This window comes from Lynx rufus, unplaced genomic scaffold (genome assembly GCF_022079265.1).
Source record: "Lynx rufus isolate CCGP_SWC_20201006 ecotype Redwood Valley unplaced genomic scaffold, mLynRuf1.p SCAF_9, whole genome shotgun sequence".
In the NCBI taxonomy this organism is placed as follows: domain Eukaryota; kingdom Metazoa; phylum Chordata; class Mammalia; order Carnivora; family Felidae; genus Lynx; species Lynx rufus.
In genome coordinates, this window is record NW_025814897.1 from 29,101,684 (window position 1) to 29,127,911 (window position 26,228).

The 26,228-nt window shown below is 40.6% G+C and overlaps 1 protein-coding gene across 3 annotated transcripts in view; it reads right to left on the reverse strand.

Moving 5' to 3' along the window:
- Window positions 1–11,016: 11,016 nt before the first annotated feature.
- Window positions 11,017–26,228, reverse strand: part of OPCML (opioid binding protein/cell adhesion molecule like) — a 501,061-nt gene continuing 485,849 nt past the window's right edge. For all 3 annotated transcript variants that reach the window (XM_047071584.1, XM_047071583.1, XM_047071582.1), the window contains one exon: window positions 11,017–11,117. In XM_047071584.1, coding sequence (XP_046927540.1) covers window positions 11,017–11,117 — 101 coding nt within the window. The remainder of the gene's footprint in view (window positions 11,118–26,228) is intronic.

The following is a 26,228-nucleotide window of genomic DNA, read 5'->3' on the forward strand; positions in this document are numbered from 1 at the left end:
ACTCACACGGCTCTGTGTTGTCATACACTGATAGACCCACCTGCAGAATCATGCTGCTGTGAGATGCAGCCAGACACCAATGGCTTTTTGTTGAGGTGCAGCCTTCCCAGACTTAGAGGGCCTCTCTGGGATCATTGGGGAAAAAATTGAACAGAGGTAGAATTATAGCTATATCCTCAAGTCATTCAAATAGAATGTATTCCTCTTGACAGTGGCTCTCTGATGAGGTTTGAAAGCTTAAGAACCTTTCTGAAATGTGTTTGCAAGCAACTGAGCATCAGATAATATGATAACACAAAGAGGACTTGCCTCACTGTAACATAACAGATGAATTGTAATAAAACACGTTCAAACATTCTCTCGTTTTCCAGTGAATAGTGGTTTGGCCCTTTGCAATAGACTTGACAAGTGCCAAATCCCATCTGGGTAGGGGGACAGCTGTGCCATTTCCTCCCTTCCTTGCTTAAATCATCTGTTACTTCCTGGCTGCCTAATCAGAGAACTACTCTCTACCCTTCCATCACAACAAGCAACAAAAACAGTACCTTTGTAAGACAAAATCAGGAACAGAGAAAATGGAGGATCAGAATGAGTTGCAGATTATCCAAGGAGCTAGAGTTCCTATGGAATTAAAGTGGAAGGCACAGGAAGGAAATCAAGCATCCCTTGTTGATGATGATGGATATAATTAGATGGCTCAGGAAAACGCTGAGAGAGCTTAAACCTCTCCACCTGGAGGGTCTAAAGGTGCTTGAAAATGGATGTATCAAAAACTGGTTAGAACATCCCCCTCCTAAGTTTTAGCATCATAGAATGGTATTATCTTCCACCTAATTGGCTAAGTTGGAAACCTGGAATATTCCCCATATTTCACATACCCCATCACCCTATGTATCTAGTCCCTCTGATTCACCCCCTAAAAATCATCCCAACTTGCCTGCTTCTTCTTACTCTTCATTATTTCTCACCTAAATTATTTCAGTTGCCTCTAACTTGTGTCTTCCTTGCCAGTGTGACCAACAAACATTAATTGACCCTTCTGTCATGGCAAGCTTTCCAAATTGCCACCCAATTCAGTCATTCTTCTGATGAAATCCTTCTGTCTCCTCTTCCTCTTTTTTAGGACAAATCCCAATATCTAATTATTTCTTGTAAATTTATTAAGAATCTCACCCTTACATATTCATTCTACCTTGTTTCCTGCCATTTAACCTTTGCCCTCAACTGTCTTGAGATAATCTGCACTTGCATTTTCTTGACTGCTATGTTTCTCATGCCTGCACTGGTTCATCAAGGAAGGATGAGCCTCTGTATGACTCACTTGTTCCCTTTCCCTCCCTTTTCTTAGCTTTTCTTCTATTCCTTCATAAATCATTTCTGAAAGTGCATGTGTAGCCCTAGTGTCTGGTTATGAGCTCTCTGCTGGGCACCTCTAGCCTTGAACAACACCTACTATGTTGTGCTATAGTTTAAATCCTCCACTGGACCTAGACCTTCTTGAAGATAGACACTCTGTCTCTCCTACATGCATCCTTTGTACTTGCCATATATTAGCTTTCCAATACATATTTATTAGATTGGAATTTAAGTTTTTCTCTATTTTTTTTTCAAAATTCCCATGGAATTCTACCAAAAATCTTTCCACTTTCTAGGTTTACATCCTTGAGTGATCTAGGACTCAGAGAGTTTGTTTCTCCTTTTTAAACTTCAATAAAAAAGTAATACATAGGGCTACCTGGGTGGTTGAGCATCGGATTTAAGCTCAGGTCATGATCTCATGTCCATGGGTTTGAGCTCCACATTGGGCTCTCTGCTTATAGCTCAGAGCCTGGAGCCTGCTTTGGATTCTGTGTCTCTCTCTCTCTCTCTACCCTTCCCATGCTCACACTCTTGTCTCTTTCTCTCAAAAAATAAAATAAAATGTTAAAAAAATTAAAAACTAACATATAAATATAATTTAAATTTTTTGAAAGAAGCAAACACAGTTGAAATTATATTTTATAAAGAGCTCAGGGAAGTGAGGGCATTGAAGGAAGCCTGAGGGAAGAATAGGAAGAAAAGGGGATTATTTATTTTGCAACTAATATCTACTATGTAATTTCTTGAACATCCTTACCTACTCACACCCAATAATGTCCCAGTCAGTCTTCTGAGGTAGATATGATGACCACCATCTTAATAAAGATAAGTCTGAAGCCCAGAGAGGATAAGAAATTAGTCCAAGGCCACATACCTTGTAACTTGTGATGTCAGAGTGTAAAAGAAGTTCCCCCAAACTACAACACATTATGTCTCTGAAGAGAAAATACATGGTTTGAGCATATAAACTAAATAAAAGAAAATACGTCTCACAGGATATAGCAAATAGTGAAGAGATAAAAACTGTAAACTATTCTTACTTTTGAAATAAGAGCTGCTGTGGAACACTTAGATGCAAATGAGCCAGGTATTCCATCCTAAATCCTAGAGTTCTAGGAAAGTCTTGTCCTGAGGAACTCAGTTTAGAGGAAACTATTCAGCAAGTTCACACTATCTTTGCCTGTCACCCTTCAAGTTTCTGCTATGCTCATACTCACAGTTGTTGTTTCCTCTTGTCCCCACCAGAAAGTATCGTGGAGCTTTGAGATCCAATGGAAGACAATATGCTCAATAATCCCATGTGGGAACAAAACTTTATATTCTAACCAGAATTGACATTATAGGTGGTTTGTCTCCCTCTCTGGGAAATTTTGTTAACTTTCTCACCAATTGGGTCGTGTGGCCCTTTGGACATTTATAGTTGAATGACTTTCATGATATTCATTTATCCAACTGATATCATTCACTCTATCAATAAAATCTTGAACACTGAATGTGCCCTGGCCCTGGTACCCCATTTATTTTTGTATTAATAGATCTGTTCACCACATCCACTGCCTATAGGAGCTCTCTACCTCTCAGCTTTTCATCCTTGGGGGATAAAAGTAGCTTCCTAATCACTTCCCAATATTTGCTTCTGCTATACTCATTTTCTCATATCTGTATTATAATTCTTGCAATATTATACTGTAATTTTCTCTTCATATAGCTGTTTCCATATCTTAGATGTGAGCTCCTTAAAGGGAGTTCTTCACTAAATGCAATGCATGAACAAATGAATAAACGGAAAAAAATTAAGAAAAAAAAAAGATTTCCTACTGATCAAATGAACATGTTCCATGAAAGTAGCATCATTTTTAGTTTGAAACTTTTGTTTTCTAAAGCTGATAAGATTTGGTACCAATTAATGCCGCCCCCCACCATTTTCATCAAAATTATTTAACAGAAAAACAAAAAAGAAGGCAGAATTGCCAGTTGAGATCTCTCCTGTCTTCAGCCATTTGTTATGTTCATTGCAAGACTGCATTCCCAGTGTTAGAAAATTCAACATCGATGTCTACTCATCTGGGTGTTTCCACTCAGCTCCCAATTCTCCATCTTTTTTCTTACTGTAAAATATCCTGATAGGAACAAAGTATGCCCTTAATATATTTACTAAAGCCCTTCTCTGTAGATATGTTTTTCATAGGGTGTATTTTGGGTGAAGATAACAAAAATGTATCCAATAATTTAGCTGCCGAGCTTAAGAATAACTAGATAGAGGCTCCCTTGCAGAATGAATAGATAGCAGCAAAGATTTTCATTACCTTGAAGTGGCTTGGTAAATAGGTATGTCTGCCAAAGGCTAGTTGGAGAAATCTTGGTGGATGGATTGACAGGTAAGGGAAATATACATGGTTTAAATAAATAAATGAGAATAGTAATATTAGGGAGTTTTGTGAGTATATAGATAGAATAGGAGTTAGATAAATGGGGAGATAATATATGAATAAAGAGATGAATGGTTTGCTAATGGAAGAATAAATTGGTACATAAAAGACTGATGGAACTGAGTGGCCAGATGGAATGAAAGACCAATGAATGTCTATGCCTCAGCAGGAGAGCCAATAGATGGGTAAATGCTGTGGTATGAACAGAAGCAGGAGATGGTCAGGTGTGGATGGGAAGAGGATGATTAAAAGGAGGAAGAAAGAGGAGAAGGGAAAGGGTAGCACTAAAGGTATTATGATGGTAAGGGGGACTGGAATTTGTTACCTTGACAAGTCATAATTTTACAATGAGTCCGAGGAAATTGGAAACTCTAAATCATTGGTACCACCATATTCTTGGTATTTTAATTTACAAAGAACATGACCTAGTTTATCAAGCTATCTGTGCTCCATCTTCTGTTGGGATGACTAATTTTTTTTAAGATTTATTTTAGAGAGAGAGAGAGAGAGAGAGACAGAGAGAGAGAGAGAGAGAGGATGCGCTTGAGTGGGGAGGGGCAGATAGGGAAAACAGAATCTGAAGCAGGCTCCAGGCTCTTAGCTGTCAGCAGAGAGCCCAATGTGGGGCTCAAACTTAAGAACTGTGAGATAATGACCTGAGCTGAAGTCGGATGTTTAATCTGAGCCACCCAGGCATCCTGGGTGAGACTAAGTTTTAACAGGTTAGGAATGACCCATTGTTTACCTATGAACCCAATAAGAAATAAGCCTCATAAATCTAGCTCAGGGTCATAGCCAGAGGAGCTAGCTAAGATGTAAAGCCAACTGGAGAATTTTAACACACTTTCTGCTGTATTCAAAACCATAGTTAGACATTGGCCCTAGGCTTCATGTGGGGGTAGTCTTGAGAAATCCAATAGCTGAATGAAAAATAAAAACTGTCCTAAAAATTTTGAAATAGAACATACCAACAAGAATCAATTCAATAGTGGTGCAGATGAGGAGTCAAAGAAAAGGAGGGTCAAGTGTCCAGTCCAAGATCACATAGTTAATGGCAGAATTAGGAAGGGTTAGCTGATGTATAAATGATTGATGAGAAGCTGAGTTGTAAGAAAGAGGTTAATAGCTATCCCTTCAGAAAAGCAGATGGACAAGCGATGAAGATAGAGGTGTTGGAGTTTTGTTGAACGAGAACGATGTTTTAGAAAAGACAATCAGAAAAAGGCAGCTTCTTCTCCCGATCTCTTTCTTATGCTATTTCCCATATGTATACTATAGTAAAAACCTAAGATGGAGAAACAATCAATCCAATTACATACACTCTTAAGAATAAATGCACATCATAGCCACCATATTTTCTACATATGTACTCTTGTCAAAGCGGTTATGATTCAGTGGAATCAAGTCACAGGAACTGTTAAGGAGTGTCATTTTTTTTCTTGCAACTTCTCTATTGATTTCATTTTAGATTAGGTCAAGACATAATTTAGACTTTGAGGCTGCAGTTACATTTTCTATTATTTGTAAATGGCATAGATATTCAAATATATAGGTATAATATGCAAAGTGCCTAGACTTCCTTCTACTCTGTGTGTGTGTGTGTGTGTGTGTGTGTGTGTGTGTGGAAGAGAGAGAGAAACAGAGAGAGACAGAGAGAGACAGAGAGAGAGAGACAGAGAAATAGGCTACTCAGTTTTCTGATTGCATCTACTCCCCAAAGCTTAAAGCACACATATGGAAGAAGCATATGGGAAAAGCATAGCCTGTTTTTCTCCATTCCTGGATACTTAACAAGATGTCCTAATAAACAACCCCCCAAATGTTACAAATTTCTTTGAACTTTATTGATACACTGCACAATCACAACCATCTCGTATTCATCCTGAATTAGAAAAGGTTACAACTACAATGTAACATGCACAAAATTCAGGTAGTATATTCACCCTTAATACAATTATTGACAGAAATCAAGTCTTCATTGATTTTTGACGGAAAAAATAAGAAAGAAAATAAAAGAAAAAGAACTCTAGAAGTTATACTCTTGTATCATGTGATAATTTTTAAAGCATTTAAACATAGATTTGTTTTAAGGATAATTGTGAGAATGGGCACACCCATTGTCTGACACAGCTATAACGGCACCATTGATAAGTCATATATATATATTTTTTTAATCTAAAAGACTCTGAACTTGACAGATACATTTTCGTACACCCACACATTCCTCACAACTGCACTTTACAGGTCACAAAAATTTTTGAATGATTAAAAATGCTCCCTTTAACTAACACAAGGGCAGCTATTATTACTTATCATTGCTATTATTGATATCCTTATAAATCTGCCAATAATGTAGAATGCGGCCCTAGAAGGATAGTAGAGGGTTCACAATCTTTCTTTCTCCACTCAGTGGCATGGAACAATTGTATGCCTTTAAAAGGGCACCATTGAAAGAAACAAAAAGGAATCTCTTTAAAATATTGGAAATGAGGCTTAGCTGCTTACTTTTAGGATGAAGACAATGGCACCTAATTAAGTCCACTCCACATCCCCTTGGACTCTGAGGCTCCTGCACCTGAAGGCTCAATTGCACTGGTTCAGCTCTGTCATTCTGCCCTATCTTTTAATTGCAAATCTGTTTCTTTTTCCTTTCATTTACTTCTCTTCTTTAAAGTAAGAAATGAGGGAAATGAGAGTGGCATTTTTATTTGTTTGCTTTTAGTGATCATTAGGAGTCCTCATCATATGGTATCTTTTGAAAATGTTACTTTCCTAGTTACACACCTGTGAAGTTTTACTGCAACTGCTCAAACTTATTTGTCTTAAAACCAAAAGGGAAGCTCTGGATGGTAGAAGAGGCAATTGGGTGTAAGTTTCTAGGAATATAACTTGTGTGAAACAAAACCAAAACATCCTCGCTCTTGGAGAAAAGGACAAAAAAGTAAATTTGCCAACAAGAAGAATTGTATGCTCCTTTCCCTAATTTCAAATATATTAAACTTTACTATAATAAGTTTTTGTTTGTTTGTTTGCGGTGGGGGGGGGTGGGTAGGTGGGAAGGGAAAGTGGGCTGGTTCCGGGTGAGGACTCAGGGTCAAATTGGAAAACATAACCTCCCCCCATAATCCATCTTATCTTGAGCCACTCCTACCCTCTTTCTCCCCATGGCTCTGATGACATCCATACACAACTACAGAGGAAAGAACATTCTTTTTGGCATTGGAAGCACCAACCAAAACTAGAGCATTCCATTTCTGGACGCGATGGCAATAATAAGCTTTCTTTGATGTTGACTGCCCACTTGGAGGTTCTCTGCTCTTTTCACATAAGAGTTCTTCCAAAATAAGGAGAACTTGTTAACATCTCCAGGTTGAGATCAAGTTTACTGGATCCATGCAGAAACAGGCCCTTAAATTTAGCCTTGGTTGTGGAGTTTCTGGAGTCCACTTCGACCCAGTGGAGCACACTTCCCACCCAGGTTTTGAGAAAAACTGCCCAACCTGTGGAATGTATCATCTAGTATGAGACATAGGTTTCAGGGGACAAAGACCAAGGCCTATTTTTCATAGAAAGCCTTAACTTTCCTTCCATTTCAGCTAGCACAATTGCAGTAGAACAGCCGTGCACAATGCTCCCTGCATAACATATGTGCAAGTTTTGACCACTGCTCACCTAAATGTCCCCTCTCCCCCAGTTAAAACAAGAATGAAAAAAAAAAAAAAAAACTAAACACATTTGCTTAGACTTGCAGATGACTGTATCAGGCACTTGACAATAAACTACTGAAAAACAAGCTTGACCAGAGCCTTAACACTAGCTCATTCATTGGCATTACTTTGGTGGCAATACATGTTAACTGTGTTTTAGGAAGGGGGAAGGTTTCAGAGTAAGTACATTGCTGAATTTGTCACACCTAATCTGATGATAAGTCTTATTTGGTTTCCTTCCCATGTGAAAAACCCATGGAGAGTTATAGGTTGCTCAGAGTTTTGTTTACCTTCCTTCTTTACCCCTACCCCTTTCTTGGCACTGGCACCTTAAAAAAAAAAATCTACACAACAGGCATTATCCATCTACCCTCCATATTGGAAGCTGAAAAAGCATGTGTGAGTGTGGATATTGTCCTTAGTAGCATTTAATGTTCTATACACTTCAAATGTTGGGTAACAGCTCCTGTTTGATGGAGCCATCCCCACAAAAGTAACCCAAACAACACAGAAGCTGGAGTGTGTCTATAGTGAAGAAGAGCCATTTTCTTTCCTAGTGCCCAGTTTTCTTCATTTATTTACTTGGTTTATTTACTTATTTACTTGATTTTCTTTATCCCAGACAGATGAGTATTGACTGTAGGATTTTTTTTCCCCTCTAAAACATGGTTGGAATAGACAAACACCAGAGGTGCTTCCTGGTATCCAGTGGAAGAGGGCAGCATAGAATTCCATAGTGACTCTGAGACCCAGCCTCATCATGTTCAAAAGGTTCTGGTGATCTTTCTGGTCAGAGGAAGATGGGTCCCTTCCTCTAGAACAACCCTTGACATGAAGAACATGTATAGCTTGTCCACTTCAAGCATTGTGTTCTCCAAGACAGCAAGCACTGTGTTACTCCCCAGAGCCTCCACATTTATTTTACTCCAAAGTAACATTTATTATCAGTAGAACACTCAAATGATGAATTTAATCCCCATACAATGTCTGACACCAACCTGACTCCAGGTGCAGAATGTGATGACAGATCTGAAACACTGATGTCCGACCTTTAATTCTGACTTTGCGTCTGCTCATGATTGTCCCTGGAACTTGGAATCAATACACTGCTTTTGGCACATCATTTATATTCCCAGAATCTGGCTCCTGGCAGCTCACTAGGAAATGCAGATGTCTGTTTATAGCTGTCAAATGTAATATTAATTTTACTCACACCATCTCCAACTCTTACAAAAGTGCCTAGCATTTTGTATGCCAAGACTACCTACCTTTGTATACATGTAGGTATCTATGTATGTCATACATATCTAAGTATATATTACCCCACTGTGTATGTCATGTTCATGTGCCACTATGGACAAAACAAAGAGGCCATTTATATTGGAGGCAGAAGATCAATTAAGCATTAAGGGAATGGAGCTCTATAAAGCTCATATTTATTATTTTTTTAGATTGTGGACCTGAAAGCTTCCCACTGAGGCAGAGCAGGTCTGTGAGATAGTCACTGTTGATGCTTCTTTCCTTTCTCATCATCTCAGAAGGTCAGTCCTTGCAGCACGAGTAAAGAGAGGCGTAAGCTTGCATGGTTTTCAATGCCATTCTTTTGGATTATAGGCACCCTTGTTGGCTGAATCTTTCTTGTCTCAGGAAATGATGCATAAACGTCAGGTTAGCTCTTGTTTGTCTGCTGGATCTGCTGTGAAAATGGAAAACTGAGGACATTCTTCCCCAAAGCCACTGGAGAAGCAGCCTGTATCAGAGGAAATTGTGTGTCACTTACACTTTCCCCTCCTGTTTGCAGTGTTGTGTTAATCAAGTGCTTGGAAATTAAGTCAGTTGCTCAAGTGCCCTCAGCTCAGAAGAGCTTCCTGAAACAAATACCAGAGTTGTCAACACACCCGCCATGTAATTGGTTTTCATCAGCTTTTTACTGGATAGTTTTCAAACAGATTAAACCAAAACTGGAAGAGGGAGGAGACAATAGCTGAATTCATTGCACTCAGACAGGTAGACTTCTCTCTTCACTGCAGAGACAGATATGTGTTTCCTCTCTTCTGTTCTTGCTATTAAGAAAAGCCAGCCATGGAGTAAATCCCATAGGTTTCTGACACACACTTTCTTGGAAGGCCGAGGGAAACATGAAGTTTGGCATCTTGATCCTTCAAATATGAAAGGAAAAAAAACAACAACAACAAAACAAAACATGGCACTGATCAAGGCCTTTCCAGGGCTGATCTGCTTCCCAAGAAGATGCTTTTGGAAACACAGTACTCCAGGAATGGTGAGGGACTGATCCTTAGATTGCTACTTTGGTCCATCTGTTAATGGCATCTACTTTGGAAGGTGGATGGGATATCACCTTCCAAAGAGTCCACGACATATTGCTTTTCTATGCTGTTAGCCTGTGAGACCATTGACTTTCATATGAAAGTTGATAGGTAATTTTGAAGATGCCAGTGTCTGCTGAAGGTAGAGGAGAAATGAATATAGTGAAATAGACACAATACAATTAGAAATTAATATGGTGATGAATTGATAGTGAGTAGTAGGGAAGAAATATAGAGAAGTGTTGGATAATTACATTGATAGATTGATAAATAGAGTAAATAGATTGCTACAGAGAAAGATGGGTGGGTAGATAATTGGAGGGAGAGATAAGTCACACAGTCAAGTAGATGGATAACCATATGATTCCTGTGATAGCTTGATAAGCCCTAAATAATCAGTCATCCATAGATCATTTTGTTTTATGAGTTAGCAGTTTTAAAAAAGAAGTACTGTCGTCAAAATGCTTCCCCTCTTTGTTGGTCAAGTGACTTCTAAACTTTTACTTTTAGGTTGTGTGAATAGCCCCAAACCTCTAACCCACATAGTGATAGAGCAAGTGAATAGGACAGAGTGGTGAGAGAAGGTGACAAGAATATCCATATATGTGTATATATACACATATATGGATATGGGTGTATTCAGACCTTCCCAGAAAGAAAGGATGTGAACCCCAATGTAATTAGATAATAGTAAACATGGAGGGAGGGATATGTACATTATAATAAAGAAAATGGCCCAAAGCTTAAAGGACACAGATAATAGGACACTTGGATATAACTCTTGCTGTGCACTACATTGTAAGTCAAGTTGTGTCTTCAGGGTGTTTATCATGAGGCACGTTTTTTGCCCAAATGGAGCTTATGGTTTGGTGTGTTAGGGGAGGAGAGGTTCGTAGTGATGATGATGGGGAGAGGAGCAGAGGAAAGGAAAGGGCCCAGGTAGCAGGGATAGATTCCATTTTTGGACACACCAATGAATGATTACCCTAAACATGGTAGAATCCAGCCCACCCATCCCCCCAACCCCACTCATTCAAACTGGAGAAAAACTCAAATAAACCAACCCTCCCCCCAAAAAAACAAGAAGAACAGAAACAAACAAAAAGAAGCCCAAACTTGTTTGCCCTCCGCAGTGTAGATTAAAGTCTGTGATATGGAGAAGCAGGCGTTGCTCAGAGGACCTATGATTTCTTATCAAAACTTGATGAGGAAGTGGGCAAAGAGGGTCCCTGATAGCCAGAGACAAGCCAGTGCTCTAGAGGCCGAGTTTACACCATCAATGACTGCTCCAGGCCCTGTGTAGGGGAAAGAGAGACAGACCCATTAGCATGCACTCAAAGGATACCATACTTATTCCCTGACAAGCAGATATACAAACATGCTTCTCTGTGAGCATTCCCCCATCTCCCACCTCCCACCATTGGTCCCTCAAAATCTGGAAAAATGGAAAGCACCCACTGGGAATATTTAGAAACTCAAAGGGGCAAATTGCTCACATACCCACCACTACAGCCTGCTCTCAAAGACTGGGGTTTAAAAAATAAAAGGGATAGAGGGAGGCAATGGCAGTCATTAGGCCTATTGGCTGAAAAGTTAGAATAGCAGACAGAGCTAAGTGGCATGGCAGGATTTGACTGCTGCTCCATAAGCAGCACCTCTAACTATGGAAAAGGTGTCCAGAACAGACAGGGATGGGAGCAGCAAAACAGGGGAGGGAGATGGTCCACAGTGGAGAGAAGCAGGTAGAGGAAAGGAGGAGACAGGAATGGGAACATTTTGTGAGCAACAGGAGTCTATGTGTTGGTGTGGCCAACTTTTTATCCTGTATAACTTAGGTATTGTGGAAGCTCCTCCTGAGGTAGCTGAGGAAGAATGGATTGTTACACTCTAGAGTTTTAGAGACTATGATTGGGTTTATCCCAGCAGTAGCAGTGCCTCTCCAAAGGTCACAAAGACTCTGTATTCTGTCCACATTGCCACCTAATGGTGTGGCCTGATAGAGTTCTCCCTTTGCCCTTTCTCCTGGCCTCTTTGGCTCTTTTAAATGCCCCTAGTGAGTCATCCATGCTCCACTGTAAGACAAGACCATTGAGTCACAAGTGTTGGTCCTTTCACTTAATCTGCCACCTTTGAGAAAACAAACCACATGAAATGGGATTGTCCTAGTCTGTTTCAAGGACCCAGGGCACATGGATCAGCATCTAATTCACCTTTATATTCCTCCATCACCTTTATTTGCAAAGCATAAGAAACTGCAGTCATAAGCAAGACACCAGTAGCTTGCAGGCAGAGAGGATTCCAGGGAACATGGAATCGAGTATAAGACAGGGGTGAGAAGCCATCAAGAGTCATTCCTGTAGAGCCAGTGGCAAAGAAAGGGAGCTGCAGACAAGACAAGCATGGCTTTTTTTTTTTACCTTCTCAAGACAGGACTTCCCTGATCCTTTTAGAAGCAAATTGGCTTATTGGAAATAGACATGATTACTTTAAGAAGCACAGTTGGTACAGAGTCTCAAGACAGCATGATGGTGTAGATCCCTGCCTTGCCTAGGAAGGGACTGATGCTAACCTTTTGCTTTGGGAAGTACAGGCCCCTCACTTTAGCAATGAGCATGTAACTGTTCCCAGTCCACGGATTTTCACATGGATATATTTCCTTCCTCTGATTTACAATGTACACAATTCTCCTATTGACTAAAAATTCACATTTACTTGCTAGTTTGAGAGTCTGGTTCATATTGCTGTGCACTTTTTTTATAGAGCATTCACAAAAAAGGGCAGGATCCAGTCACAAGCCCAGTGCTATCATCTCCAGGAAGGCTCCATACATATTTATGAAAAGTAGCCTGACTCTGGAGGCTCCATCAGTCAAGACATATATCCTAAGGAGCCATACTGGCCTACAGAATGTACGGAGTTGAAAAATGCCCAAGATGGAGCCCAAAGCAATTCTCTATATTGTGTTCTTCAAAAAATGAAAGACTTACATTTTTTAAATGAGTTTATAAGAAAATGAGCAATATAGATTTGTAAGATATATATGTCTCCTTAAGAGTATCTATCAAATATATTTTATAATATTTATAATGTTATTTATATGTTTATTTATATGTTATTTATATATTTAATATAATATTTATTATAATAATAATGTTATATATGGAGAGGACATGCATTAAACTATGTGTCTGTGTGTATCTTTGTCTAATTCATGATGCTGATATTAACTTAAGAAACAATTGAAAGATTAATAAGCTCCACACTAAAGAGACAGAGATCTTTAGTGTAGGAATCACTTTATTCCAAGTTCTACCAGTGGACTTAAGCACTTCTGTAGATGCCATGCTACCAGCACAAGGTGGGATATAGCTAAAACAAAGCAGAAAAGAAAAACAGTATATGAGGAAGGCAAAGCATGAAGGGTGAGGTACAGAGAGAGAAGGAGGCAGAATCATAAAGAGAAATGAATGTTTCTGGTGGTGTGTGGCAGTTGCAATAAGATGTTCATTACTGATCAGGCAGAGGGTTTATAGCCACAGTTAAACTTCAGTTGAGTGTTCCGTAGAATGGAAGCCAAACTGTGAGTGTGACTTAGCAGACATAGGGACTGCTCAGCTTGCTTAGGATGATGATGGTAACATGCATTTGCATTGTGTTCTCTAAGTTGCAAGCAGGATTCTAAATGCTACACACATATTAACTCATTTAATCTTCAAAAAGGCTATGAGTTATGGACTACTGGCATGTCCATTTTATAAATGGAGAAACTAAAGAACAGAACAGTTAAGTACCTCACTATGGTCACACAACTTATACACATAAAGCTGGATTAGAATTGAGTCACTCTTTCTGTAGAGCCTGTACCCTTGATTGTTTCCACTCGACTTGCTTTCTGTGGAAAATGACCCTTTGTGCATGTTTTCTGAGGACCACAGCCACATGAATTGGTAAGTACAACTGGTGAGGAATCTGAGGACCTAATTTCTCTGTATGACTCTGCTGCTCCCTAGCTGACCGGCATCCCCTCTCTGGCCTTGGTTCTACCATCTAAAAAAGTAGAGAAGGTTGGGGTCAGAGACCTTTAAAGCTCTTCTCCTATTAGCATTTTGAGTAATTGTATGAATGGAAAATTTACATCTGGTACTAGAAGGGGCAGCTGCTGAGCAACCAGATGGCCCTTTCCAGTTGGTACAAAACCATCACTACTGTGGCTTTTTGCACGTCAGCATGTCATCTCCTAAAACAGCAAGAGGGCACCAAACATTCCTGGACCCCAGGGCTTCCTTTTCTGTGGCCACATTTTCTATGCAGCTCCAAGGAGCTTTACTCTTCAGCAGGTGTGATAAGCCTTGCTTTATATATCAGACAATATGGTAATTTAACGCCAAACTGCCTTTGGCCAATCAATCTATGAGGAGTGGCTGAGCTAGTCTGGCCAATGAGTTAATCTAATCCACTATAATGAAGATTAAAATTAGCATCTCTTTCCTCATGGATCCTGCACACATTTAAGATTTGGTAGTTAGGGGCGCCTGGGTGGTTTGGTCGGTTAAGCGTCCGACTTTGGCTCAGGTCATGATCTCACGGTCCGTGGGTTCGAGCCCCATGTCGGGCTCTGTGCTGACAGCTCAGAGCCTGGAGCCTGTTTCAGATTCTGTGTCTCCCTCTCTCTGTGACCCTCCCCCGTTCATGCTCTGTCTCTCTCTGTCTCAAAAATAAATAAAAGTTAAAAAAAATTAAAAAAAAAAGTTTTGGTAGCTGGACCAAATGTCAGTAGAGGGACATATAGGAGGGCACTTGTACCTTGTTCAGAGCAGGAACAGAGGCTCACATCTGTGTACCACTCTCTAGGTTCGAGGAATGTGAAATAAAAGCCATCAGCTATGAGCTTTTTTTTTTTTTTTAATATCATCATTACAGTAACCCTCATTTTACTATTAATGAAGAAAGCATTTGGTTTGGTTGTCTCCCTTAGGGTTTCCTCTTGCAGAGGCCACTCACCTGATTAGTGATGTGCTTCTTTGTGCTTTAATATAGATTACCACTGTTTAGCTAATTGGTGTGATTCCATGATCACTCAGGACTTATGTTTGGTCCCTTAGGCTGGTAGGAGGCTTTTGCAAATGTTAGCTCAATGAATCTGTTAAGGGAAGGGCATGTTACTGGAGGAAAAGTTCACCTGAGCCTAGCAGTGGTAGTACTAAAGCTTGAACACACATCTTCAGATGTCAAGCTGACTATGGTTTTCCTATACTTGGTTTTTTCAGGTAACAACAGCTACATGGACTTCTCCAAATACTTGGCATCCAAAGTAATACTAGTATTAATTTCAATAAACATGGTCAGGAATTCAAATGGTGCTTTCCTGCTCCTCCCCTCCTCCTCTTCCTCCTCCTCCACTTCCTCCTCCTCCTTTTCACTTCCTCCTCCTCTTTCTCCTCCTCTTCATCCTCCTCCCCCCCCTCTTCTTGGTGGAAATAGGGAGAAAGTTAGTTCTTATCTCAAACTTAGAATTCAGAGTTTGGAAACATGAGGTAGATTTTCAATTATGTGTTCTACTACAAAAAACTAACCCTGAAATACATTTGGATAAAGGACAAAGGTTTGAAAGAAAGATGGGACCAAATGTCTAAGGAACAGAATCCCTGGATGCACAGGTAAAATAGAAATCTTCTATGAAATTTAAGAAAGGATTTAGATGCATCTGTACCCCTTGGCTTTGCTGTCTCATCTTTGCAGCCCTAAATATCCTTTGGGATAAAGGCAATGACCACTATAAAAAAAATTTTTCTTTTCAACGTTTATTTATTTTTGGGACAGAGAGAGACAGAACATGAACAGGGGAGGGGCAGAGAGAGAGGGACACACAGAATCGGAAACAGGCTCCAGGCTCCGAGCCATCAGCCCAGAGCCTGACGCTAGGCTCGAACTCACGGACCGAGAGATCGTGACCTGGCTGAAGTCGGACGCTTAACCGACTGCGCCACCCAGGTGCCCCAGGCAATGACCACTATAAAAGTGCAACCAATCCTGGAAACTTTGGAATCAGACCAATTTGGATTTAAATCCTGACTCTGTGGCATGCCAGCTATGTGATCTCAGACAAGGTAGTTTTCACTTTTCTTATTGAAAATAGAGGTAATAATACTGAATTTACAGAATAATTAAAAAGTCAGACTGGTTAGCATAGTGCCTGGTACAAGCCAGTCATGTGATCATGGTAACCACCACTATGGTGCCTCCACACCTGCTACCTTCCACTCCTTAGTTGAGGCTAATATTGGCTCATTTCAATTTTTCCCAAGTGTGTTAAACCTGAGATGTGGTTTTGCTGGTGACAAAGAAAGGAGGTGAGATCCTGAGTTGGGGGTTTGTTGCTGAGAGAGGCCATTGACCATGAGGACCATGGAAAGATATGGGACATAGAGCAGAATGATAGGAGAAGTCCAAAGCCAAGTTCCATGCATGGTCCAAAGGCAAAGGATCAACCTTGCAAGAGTAAGGGACCCCACACTAGCCTCAGAAAGCCACTGCCATTCACTCAGCAAGTATTGGTTGGAGGCTGATGTGAGCCAGTCTCTGTTTTCAGAGAGAAAGAAAGACACAGTCTGTGCTTTGACAAAGCTTATACTTTAATAGGACCTGGAATATCCTTTCTCCCAGTCTAAATCAGTCAACAAACAATTGAAAAAGGGAAAGAAAGAAGGAAGGGGAAAAAAGGAAAGAAGGAGGGAACGAAGGAAGGAAGGAAAATTTTTAAATCCTCCCAGATTCTGAGTAGAAAGTCATTTGGAACAAATAACCAAAATTGCTTTCATCTCAATAATACCCTTCCTGTTGGAGTATTAAGAGAATTTAATTCAATAGTCAGAGAGAACTGAATTTGAATTCTGACGCTGGTACTCACTAGCAGGATGACTTTGGACAAGAAAATCAACTTCTCTAAAACATTTTTTTAAATGTATAGAATGGAGAAGAGTGGTTTTGTGTATATATATATTATACATATACATACATATACATATATGTATACATATGGAATATAATATATATGGAATATAATATATATGGAATATTAGTCAGCTATCAAAAAATTAAATCTTGTCATTTGTAACAATGTAGATGAAACTAGGGTGTATTATGCTAAGCGAAATAAGTCAGAGAAAGAAAAATATTATATGATTTCACTTCTATGTGGAGTTTAAGAAACAAAACAGATGAACGTAGGGAAGGGAAGGAAAAATCAGATTAAAGCAGAGAGAGAGAGACAAACCATAAGAGACTCTAAAATACAGAGAACAAACTGAGGGTTGCTGGAGAGATATTGCATTGGGGGATGGGATAAATGAGAGATGTATACTAAGGAGGGCACTTGTTGGGATGAGCACTGGGTATTATATGTAAGTGATGAATCACTGGGTTCTACTCCTGAAACCAATATTACAATGTATGTTAACTACTTGAATTTAAATAAACAAATTACGTACTCTAAAAAAAAAAATAAAGATGATGTATAAGATCACTGAAGTAAAGGATGAATAAATATGAGGTGAATTAAAACCAGGACAGTAACAGCTGATCCTTAAAATAGGATCTTTTATGGGGATCCTGCTTCAAATAAAGAGACCTTGTGGAATCCTAGGTTGTCAAGGATAACTGTCAAACACCAGCTGAAAGCAAATTTGGCTATGGTGAGCAAGCAAGTGACCTGGTCTCTCCTTAAAAGACCTGAAGTGGCTACAAATCATAGATTAAAGCTTCCTAGGGAAGCAAGTGTATTTAGAGGCCCAACTCCCTCTGGGCAACTGGCACATTTAAGGAATCATTTTTATGGTTAACGATGACTCAGTTCAATTAGAATGGTTAATACAAATATCAGGTTTAATTAAATATTTTTCAGGCATAAATTGGAAGTGAGAACGTCGATTCTTGCCCTTTCCCCTGATCCAGTCCTTTCTCCACCCTTTCAATGCTAACTGTTGTTAAAATAAAAGCTTTAATGATAATGCAAAGCCACAAACCAAACTATGTATGACAACAATGACAACTACAAAATACCTTAGTGCTAGATATGCAGACAAAAATTCTTTAGTCTTCAGATTATAGAAAGAAGAGACAGAGCACATAAATGAACAAGAGATAAATTCAAGAAATGGTAAATGGCATGGAGGTCAATTGACATGTGCCCTCTGGGCCAGAGGGAAGATTTTATGGCCAGATGTGAAGCTCAGCAGAGAAGGATATAAAGAAATAGACAAACAAACAAATAAATAAAATAAAGTCCACTTTTGAGAGGGTGGTTAACTTTTCAATATTAAATATTAGATTTTTAAAAAGCAAATTTGGTTGAGGGCTTCACCTAGAATCAGACTACAGGCCTAGCTAGCTGCTCTGGAAGAAAGACATTGCTGCCGCATTCAAGCGGTGGATGATAACCCTCTGGAGGAGCAGGTTTTGAAAATCAAAGTACCCAAACTCAGCACAAAGCTCCCCTCAAATATATTTAAGCTTACTGATGAGATCTTGCCTTGCAAGAGATTTTGAAGCTTAAAAATGGCAATAAAGGTATTGAAAGGTGTCACTGTTATTTTTTTTCCTTTCCATGATTGCCATGAAAATATGGCATGGTTCTTCAGCAACATTACAGTGTATCTCTGTAATTCTACTAAAATAGCAGATGGTAGGGTGATCACATTAAAAAAGAAAAGAAAGAAAAAAAACCCACAGGCAAGTTGAACTTGGTGATAGCACAATGAGATCAATGAAGTATCTGAAGTCTAAGAAGATACAGTTTTGTTCTGAAATTTGGATGGGTTTTATAAGTATGAATATGAACTAGGTGACCTTCCTAATGAGGAACCAAAAGGATAATGATGTTCTTGGTGATTAAAAGAGGAGCAAGGAAATCTAATTAGAGGATGCATGTGTTACACTTGTTGGTGAAACAGGAACCTATTTTCAGCAGTGCTGGCTGATGAAGGCACCTCATTCCCCTTCAAAGAGAACTTTTCCTCCATTGTCTTTAATTACAGTGGAAAACATGGCACTATGTTGTTTTACAAGGAAGATTAACTGGGCTTTACAGAGTGAAGACTTGTGGATAAAGAGGCCAAAAAAGGCAGCCATCTTTGTTTTGTTCTCTTTAGCATTCCCTGTTTTGTATTTACCACAAAGACAAGAGCTGAAGAAGTTAATATCAGAAGTTAATTCCAATCTGTCAGCTCATCACAAACTTGAAAGAGACAAGACTTTGGTCTATGCTGAACCACAAGCTCTTGTGTGTGTGCTGACATCAGCACACCCTGAATGCTCAGTGTTATGTTCTAAATGCTTAGGCTAATAGCCAGATGTCAATGATTCAGATAGAGGAGGGTGGGGTGTGAGGGAACAACAAGGAACCTCATCAGGAATGAAATGTGAAATGTCTGCATTTTTTTTCTAATATGTTGACATTTTGCAGGTTGGGGAAAATACAAATGATTACGCTGCTGTCATCAGCCAAAAGCAATTGGTATTTCTCTCTGACTCATTCCCTCCCACCTGGATTTAAATTGTGGATTTGAAAAATAAAAATCATATACATTATTATCAACAGGAAATGGACAAATATGTACAGCTTTAGATGTCTTTGCAAGAAGAAGTCACTTGATGAACATCTTCCTAAATGGTGAAATGCAATGTTTAATAGAGTCTCTCTCAGAAAGAAGACCCAGGGTTGGGAGGGATACCTAAATTCCAAATAGGATATATGGAAGCTGGAATGCAAGGGGAGAGTGTCAGAGAAATAATAATTTGACTTCCCTGGAAGGAGAAGACCACAAGTCCTTTTGTGTATTAGGCTTTTCTTTGGCTATTTGAGTTTCACACTGTATACAGGCTACCATTGGTTCCCCCCTTTGACTGGAAGTTTTGTTAATTTGACAAATGTTTACTGGGGAAAAAACATTGCAAGATACAGTGCTGCATCCTGTAAGTGCAGAAAAAAAAATACACACAAGATATAAGTCTAAGTGTAAGCTACTCTGAAATCCAAAGAGAAAAGTGATTCTTCAATGGGGCTCAGAAACACTTTATGAATGGGGTAACATTGAGTACAATCTTAAAGGAGAAGTGCAGTTTTATCAGAGAAGAGGGCAAAAGCTTCCACCTGTGACCCTATAGCATCCTGGAAGACATAGTATATGTATAGTTTAGAAAGAAACATGAGATTAAGATCAGACAGACCTGGATGCAAAACCTGGTCTTTCCACTTCCTCCTGTGGTAGAATTCCTGTCTGTGAGAATTTGGTCCAATCACCTGAATTCTCTGAGCTCTGTTCTCTTCTTCTTTGAAGTGAGAATAATAACAGTACCTACCTCAAAGTGTTCTTAGCTCTTTAATACATGTCTGGCTGACACTCAATAGTTAGTAGCCTTTTCATTTAGTATATTCTATTATTCTACTGTAACTGTCTATTTACTTGTTTGTATCGAGTTGTGGACTTTGTTCCTCTTTGTAACTCAATCCAAATGGATTGATGGATGAGAAGAGATGAGGAAGCATGGTCCAAGTCTTATATATGTAATAGGATCGGCATTCTGACACAGGTGGTCTAGCATGATGGGTGCATACAAGGAAGTAGGAGAGCGTGAAGGATAAGGGTGGGTGGATCCTACAGCAAGAACAAACGCCAAGGCCATTCTTTCCTTGCAGGCAATTTTCATCAGGACATAAACAGGTGCAGTTTAAGTTTTGGAAATGTCATTTGGCCCCACAGTGGCAAAGGGCTCACCAAACACGCAGGAATTGGTAAGAGAATAGCATGACTCTTCAGGGAAGGCACACACCCCAGTGTAAGTGAGAATGGAATGGTGAGCCCACAGTCCAGAAGAAGAGCCATGGCCCACTTGCAAGTTGGTACCAGGTGTAAACATAAGGGAGAGGAAGAAGTCAGAACCACCAGACAGATTCTAGTGAAAGTGTGTAGGTGAGAAGACAAGGTATACAATTGAGTGAGAGACATGTCTGAGAAAGATTGAATTTGTGATTCCCACGGTGCATACAAGTATGGAGAGTGGTTTGTAGCTCAGAATTAAGGAAAGTTATAAAGATACAAATTTCGTAGTTATCAGACTATTGTCAGAGACCATCAGTCTTCAGTGTGCAAAAGATTCCCTTGGAGTGCTTGCTTTAAAAGCACATTCTCAGGACCTTCCCTGGAGACTTTGATAAAATGAGTCTGCGGGAAGACCCATGAATCTGCATTTTTAAAGCACCCAAAGCAAGTGCAGTGAAGGCTACAATATTGCTTTGTAAGATGTCTGAAGACATAGAAGATCCCTTCTCCTCCCACTGCGATGATATGCTCCCTGGACAGACTCATGGGGCAGGTGGAGGAGGGGCCAGGAGCAGAGCAATCCAGAAAGGTAAGAAACACACTACCCAGATGTATCACAGAAGCCAGGAGTGGGTGCTGGGGATCAACAGGAAGTCTGGAGCTGAGATTCAGCTGGGTTTAGGAGGGAGACAGAATATGGAAGACTGAGGTGTGATGGTGCTGGAAGAGGTGGAGAAGGGAACAAGGAATCTCCCTGTCAGAGGTCTGGAGGAAAAGGCCAAAGAAGATGTAGGATGGTACACAAAGGGCACACTAAAGACAATCCCTAGACTCCTCATGCCCATTCCCCAGATCTCCTCTGGAGGCACGTGGGGGCAAGGTGTGCTTCTTAGCATACCCTAATAAAGGAGTGGGGAAGGCCGGTAGAGGCAGGAGGGTGTTGGTGTGGGGTGAGCAGGGGCTCTGAGGCTCTGCCTACAGGTACCGGTGGGGTGCACAGTGGATGGGGCAATCATCAAAGGGTGGAGGCTGAGAGTCATTGGCTGGTGCTGCCTGTAGTTGTAGAAAATCCAGTTTGAAGAGCCAACCTGATATGTATATTTATTCTGGAGGAATGGCCATTAACAAAAGAAAATATAGATTTGTCCTCATGGCTTCCAGGGGCCACTGAGGTAAGCTGGAGTCCTGGCTGCTCTGAGGGGGGCTGAGGCATTGCCTGAGGAAAAAATCCAGAGCCCAGATGTTGCCTTAACTGGAATATTTTGCCATTTTCATTTGCAATGACAAGATTCCTATCAGTTGTCCCTATTCCTGATACTTAACTCTTAATGAAACTAATTTGTGTCACTACAATTTCACAGATAAAATGTGAGAAATCTGTTTTTCTCTCTGCAGCCCCCCCCACCCCATCCTTTCTGGCATTGTATGCGCTCTCTGTCCCTCTCCCCTGCCAGTTCCAGTAATCCAGGCGTTTATATGGCTCATTAAGCGCATCACACTCTCTGCAGTGCTGGATGTAATCAAGTTCAGTATCTTCCCTCTTTACTCTTTAAAGACAGGGGGATGGGGCCTCTCTGGCTCAGGACTCAGTGGAGGCAAAGTGGGTTGGCAAGTTGAGAGAAGTGAGTGGCTTCCTGGAGGGGCAGAGCTGGGGCCAGCAGGCTGAGCTTGGCCATCTCTCTGCTGCTGCAGGCCTGGCAAGACTTCAAGGTGCCAGCCCTCCAGGTGGGCTTGCAAATAGCTGCATCCACTCAATAAAACTTACTTATATTTAGAGCAGGTTGCTTTTCCATTAAAAAATCATTTTGATTGCTGCCATTTCCAAGGTTGTGAATGATAAGTTTTGGAGACCTGCCTTTAATACTATTTCCCTATTGTTTCTTAACTTTAGAACACTTAGCTGGCAGTCAGCTGAGAGTCCATCTTGTTCTGTTCTTACATTTCAGAGACAACCAGAGAACAGAGAGCATCAGTTTGTCTGAACCAGGGTCGGGACCAGAACTCTGTTTTTCTTGTTCCTGGTCTCTCAACGTTCTGTGGTCTTTCTAGTACCTGCCATTGCCCCACACTAAGAAACTTCCAGGCAGTCTAAAATGCCACTGTGAGTTGTACTCTGCCTGCCTGACCTATCTCATCAGTGTGGCTTTTGAAGGGCAGCAGCTGGTGTGGAGGGAAGAATCACCTCATGTGGGTGCCATCCACTGATCTGTCTCTGTGCATTGCCCACCCACCTATGTTGGCTCTCACAGTCTGCCCCATCGTGTCCTGCCTCACCCCACTCCCCAACCTACTGTCTCACAAGCTTTGTCTTATGTGTTCTTTTGAAACTGCTTTCATCCCATTTTCCCTTGTTCTTTGCATGCAGGTAGGAAATAGATAAAGGTATGTTTGTGTGAGAGCCCTGTTCTGAGTATGTGTTGTGATGGGGTCACAGTGCAGAGTCAAAAGGGTCTCCAAAAACAATCCTACATTCTTTGAGGCCAAACACTGCTGCATGCCTGAGAATGTGGAGGCGTGTGTATTTGGGAAGTATGAGTATATGGGTTGTAAATGTAAAAAATGTCTTTTAAAAGAATGCAATCAAAATTTTTTTTGAATTTTTAAAATTATTTTAAGGAACCCTCATGCACTGTTGGGGGGATGCAAATGGGGTGCAATCACTGTGAAAATCAGTATGGAGTTTCCTCAAAAAATTAAAAATAGGGGCGCCTGGGTGGCGCAGTCGGTTAAGCGTCCGACTTCAGCCAGGTCACGATCTCGCAGTCCGTGAGTTCGGGCCCCGTGTCAGGCTCTGGGCTGATGGCTCGGAGCCTGGAGCCTGTTTCCGATTCTGTGTCTCCCTCTCTCTCTGCCCCTCCCCTGTTCATGCTCTGTCTCTCTCTGTCCCAAAAATAAATAAACGTTGAAAAAAAAAATTAAAAAAAAAATTAAAAATAGAATTACCATATGATCTGGTAATTCCACTATTGGGTGTGTACCCAAAGAAAATGAAAACACTTTTTCAAAAAGATATATGCACCCTTATGTTTACTGAAGAATGGGATCAGATTTAGATGGATGAGTGGAGATGCTGGTATAGGTAACAGACACACATAGGCTAATTGTTGATATGGGTTTCTATCTGAAAAGTCGTCTACCAATGTCCATGATGAGTTGCCAAGTATGGTGAGTTGTATCAAAGCAGTAAAAAGAGTTCAGATACTAGAACAAGAGTACATAGGCTTTAATCTCAGCTCAAACATTTGTAAGATAGTATGAGTAAGTAAGCTGCCTAATCTCTCAGTTTCATCCTCTGTAAAATCAGGATAAATATAGTACTTAATTCCTAGAGTCATTAAATGAGATAAAACATGTAGAACAGGGGTGCCCGGGTGGCTCAGTCAGTTAAGCATCTGACTCTTGATCTTGGTTCAGATCATGATCTCACCGTTCATGAGTTCAAGCCCCATGTCAGGCTCTGTGCTGATGGCAGGCATGGAGCCTGCTTGGGATTCTCTCTCTCCCTCTCTCTGCCCACCTCCACTCTCTCACTCTCTTGCTGTCAAAAAAAAAAAAAAAAACTAAACTAAAAAAAAAAACCTATTTAGAACACTTAGTTTAGTGGCTCTGCACATAGTAAATCATTGGTAACACTAATTAGACACAATTATGGGAATACTGAGGCCTAGAAGGAACACCTGTGGCCCACAGAAAGGGCTAGTCAGTTGGACAATGTCACTCTGATCTTGTGTCAAGTTATTTCCACTCAGTCATAGTGTCAGATAATTACAGGACATATTTTCTAAAATGCTTTCACTGAGGAGAAAAATAAGTTACATGGAGATTGACTTTCCCAGAGCCCTTCTGCTGGTGAGCAGCAGAGCCTGGCCTCAGAGAAGCTCTGAGACTACTGACCTATTGCATTTTTCTGCATTTCATTCCTGAACAGCTGAATTTCTGCTGCTGGCATCATCAATGCAACCGTCCAATCTCTGTTTATCCATTCATTCAACAAGGCTTTCTTTACCCACAAATGTGTATGGAGCTCTGTGCTAGGTTCTAAGGATCAAACCAGACATTGTCCCTACATTTATGGAGCATACAGGCTAAAAGGGAGGGAAGATTTTAATCAAACTACATAAATGAAGCAGAAGTAAAATTGCAACTAGCAAGTGAAGTCTACAGAGAAAAGGATTGTAGCCATGGCACAGCCCTGTGTCCTCATCACTGAGAACAGCACCTGACTTGTGGCAGATACTGGCAAATACTTACTGGACGAATGCTAGGGAAAGCACTGTGGTGAGAGCAACCTCCAGAAGCATTGTATGAGAAAGTGTGAAATGGAGCACTGACCTACTCAGGGAAGACTTCCTCAGGAAGGGATCCTAGGTGAGTGAGTACTAACCAGGTGAAGCAGGCTGGGAGGATCCTGGGGATTAGTACTGCTGTAGTAAAGGGCACAAGAGACTTCAGAAGAAAGGAACATACAGTCCAGTTGAGCAACAATATTGGCAGCCATACCAAGGGAAGCAGTGAGAAGATGGGCTGTGTCACAAAGTGTTGAAAAATACTTTTGTTTCATATTGTTCAGCTGTTTCATATTGTTATGCCTCCATGATGAACATTGTCTTATTTACAATTCCCAATGACAGTCAGCAGGCCTGGAAACATCATCCCAGTTTTAGCTTTGTAAACTGAGGCCTGTAGACTGAGTGTGTTGTCTAAGTCACACATCTAAACATAGCATCTGTGGGGCTTTCTGTCTATAAGATGTTATACAGTCCTCCCACCAACTTTCTAAAGGAAGGTACTGATAGCACATCTGAGGAAAGTAAGATAAGCAAGGTTAAGTAGCTGTCAGGTGGCCTGCTGAATTGGGAGATGGAAGCTAGGTCTTCTCTATGGAATGCATTGTATCTCACTACATTCATATGTTGAAGACCTAACCCCCTAATGTGTATTTGGAGATGGATCCTATAAGGAAGTAATTAAAGTTAACTGAGGTTATAATGTTAGAGCCCTAATTCAATAGCATTAGTGCCCTAGTAAGAAGGCATATGAGAGAGTTCTCTCTTTCTCCCTCACCCCCTCCATTGCCATCTCTGCCTGTATCTCTCCACACACCACACACACTCAGAAAAAAGGCCATGTGAGGACAAAGTGGTCATCTATAAGCCAGGAAGGGAGCCCTCATCAAAACCAGATGATAGGTCTTCCTGGCTTATCTTGGGCTCCTGGCCTCCAGAACTGGGAGGAAATACATTTATATTGTTTACGATATTTTGTTATGGTAGCCCTGGCATGGTGATACAGTCTTAAGATACATTGCTGTTATCTGCTATGACACACCTTTTTCATTAGTGGTTGGGAGGTGCAAGAACCTAGATTATTCAGTTGTCAGTCCTAGGTTCCCTCTCTTGGTCATATTCATTACCCCTCATGACCTTTCTGAGGGGGTCATGGTAGGCTGAGGAGCAGAGCATCACACCCATCCCACCATTTCCCCTCCGTTTAATCAAGACCAAGACTTGGACATTCATAGACATTAAAGTGTGGGCAGTGCTGGTGGCCTGTAATTGTCCTAGATCCAGAGCTATAAAAAGTGACAGT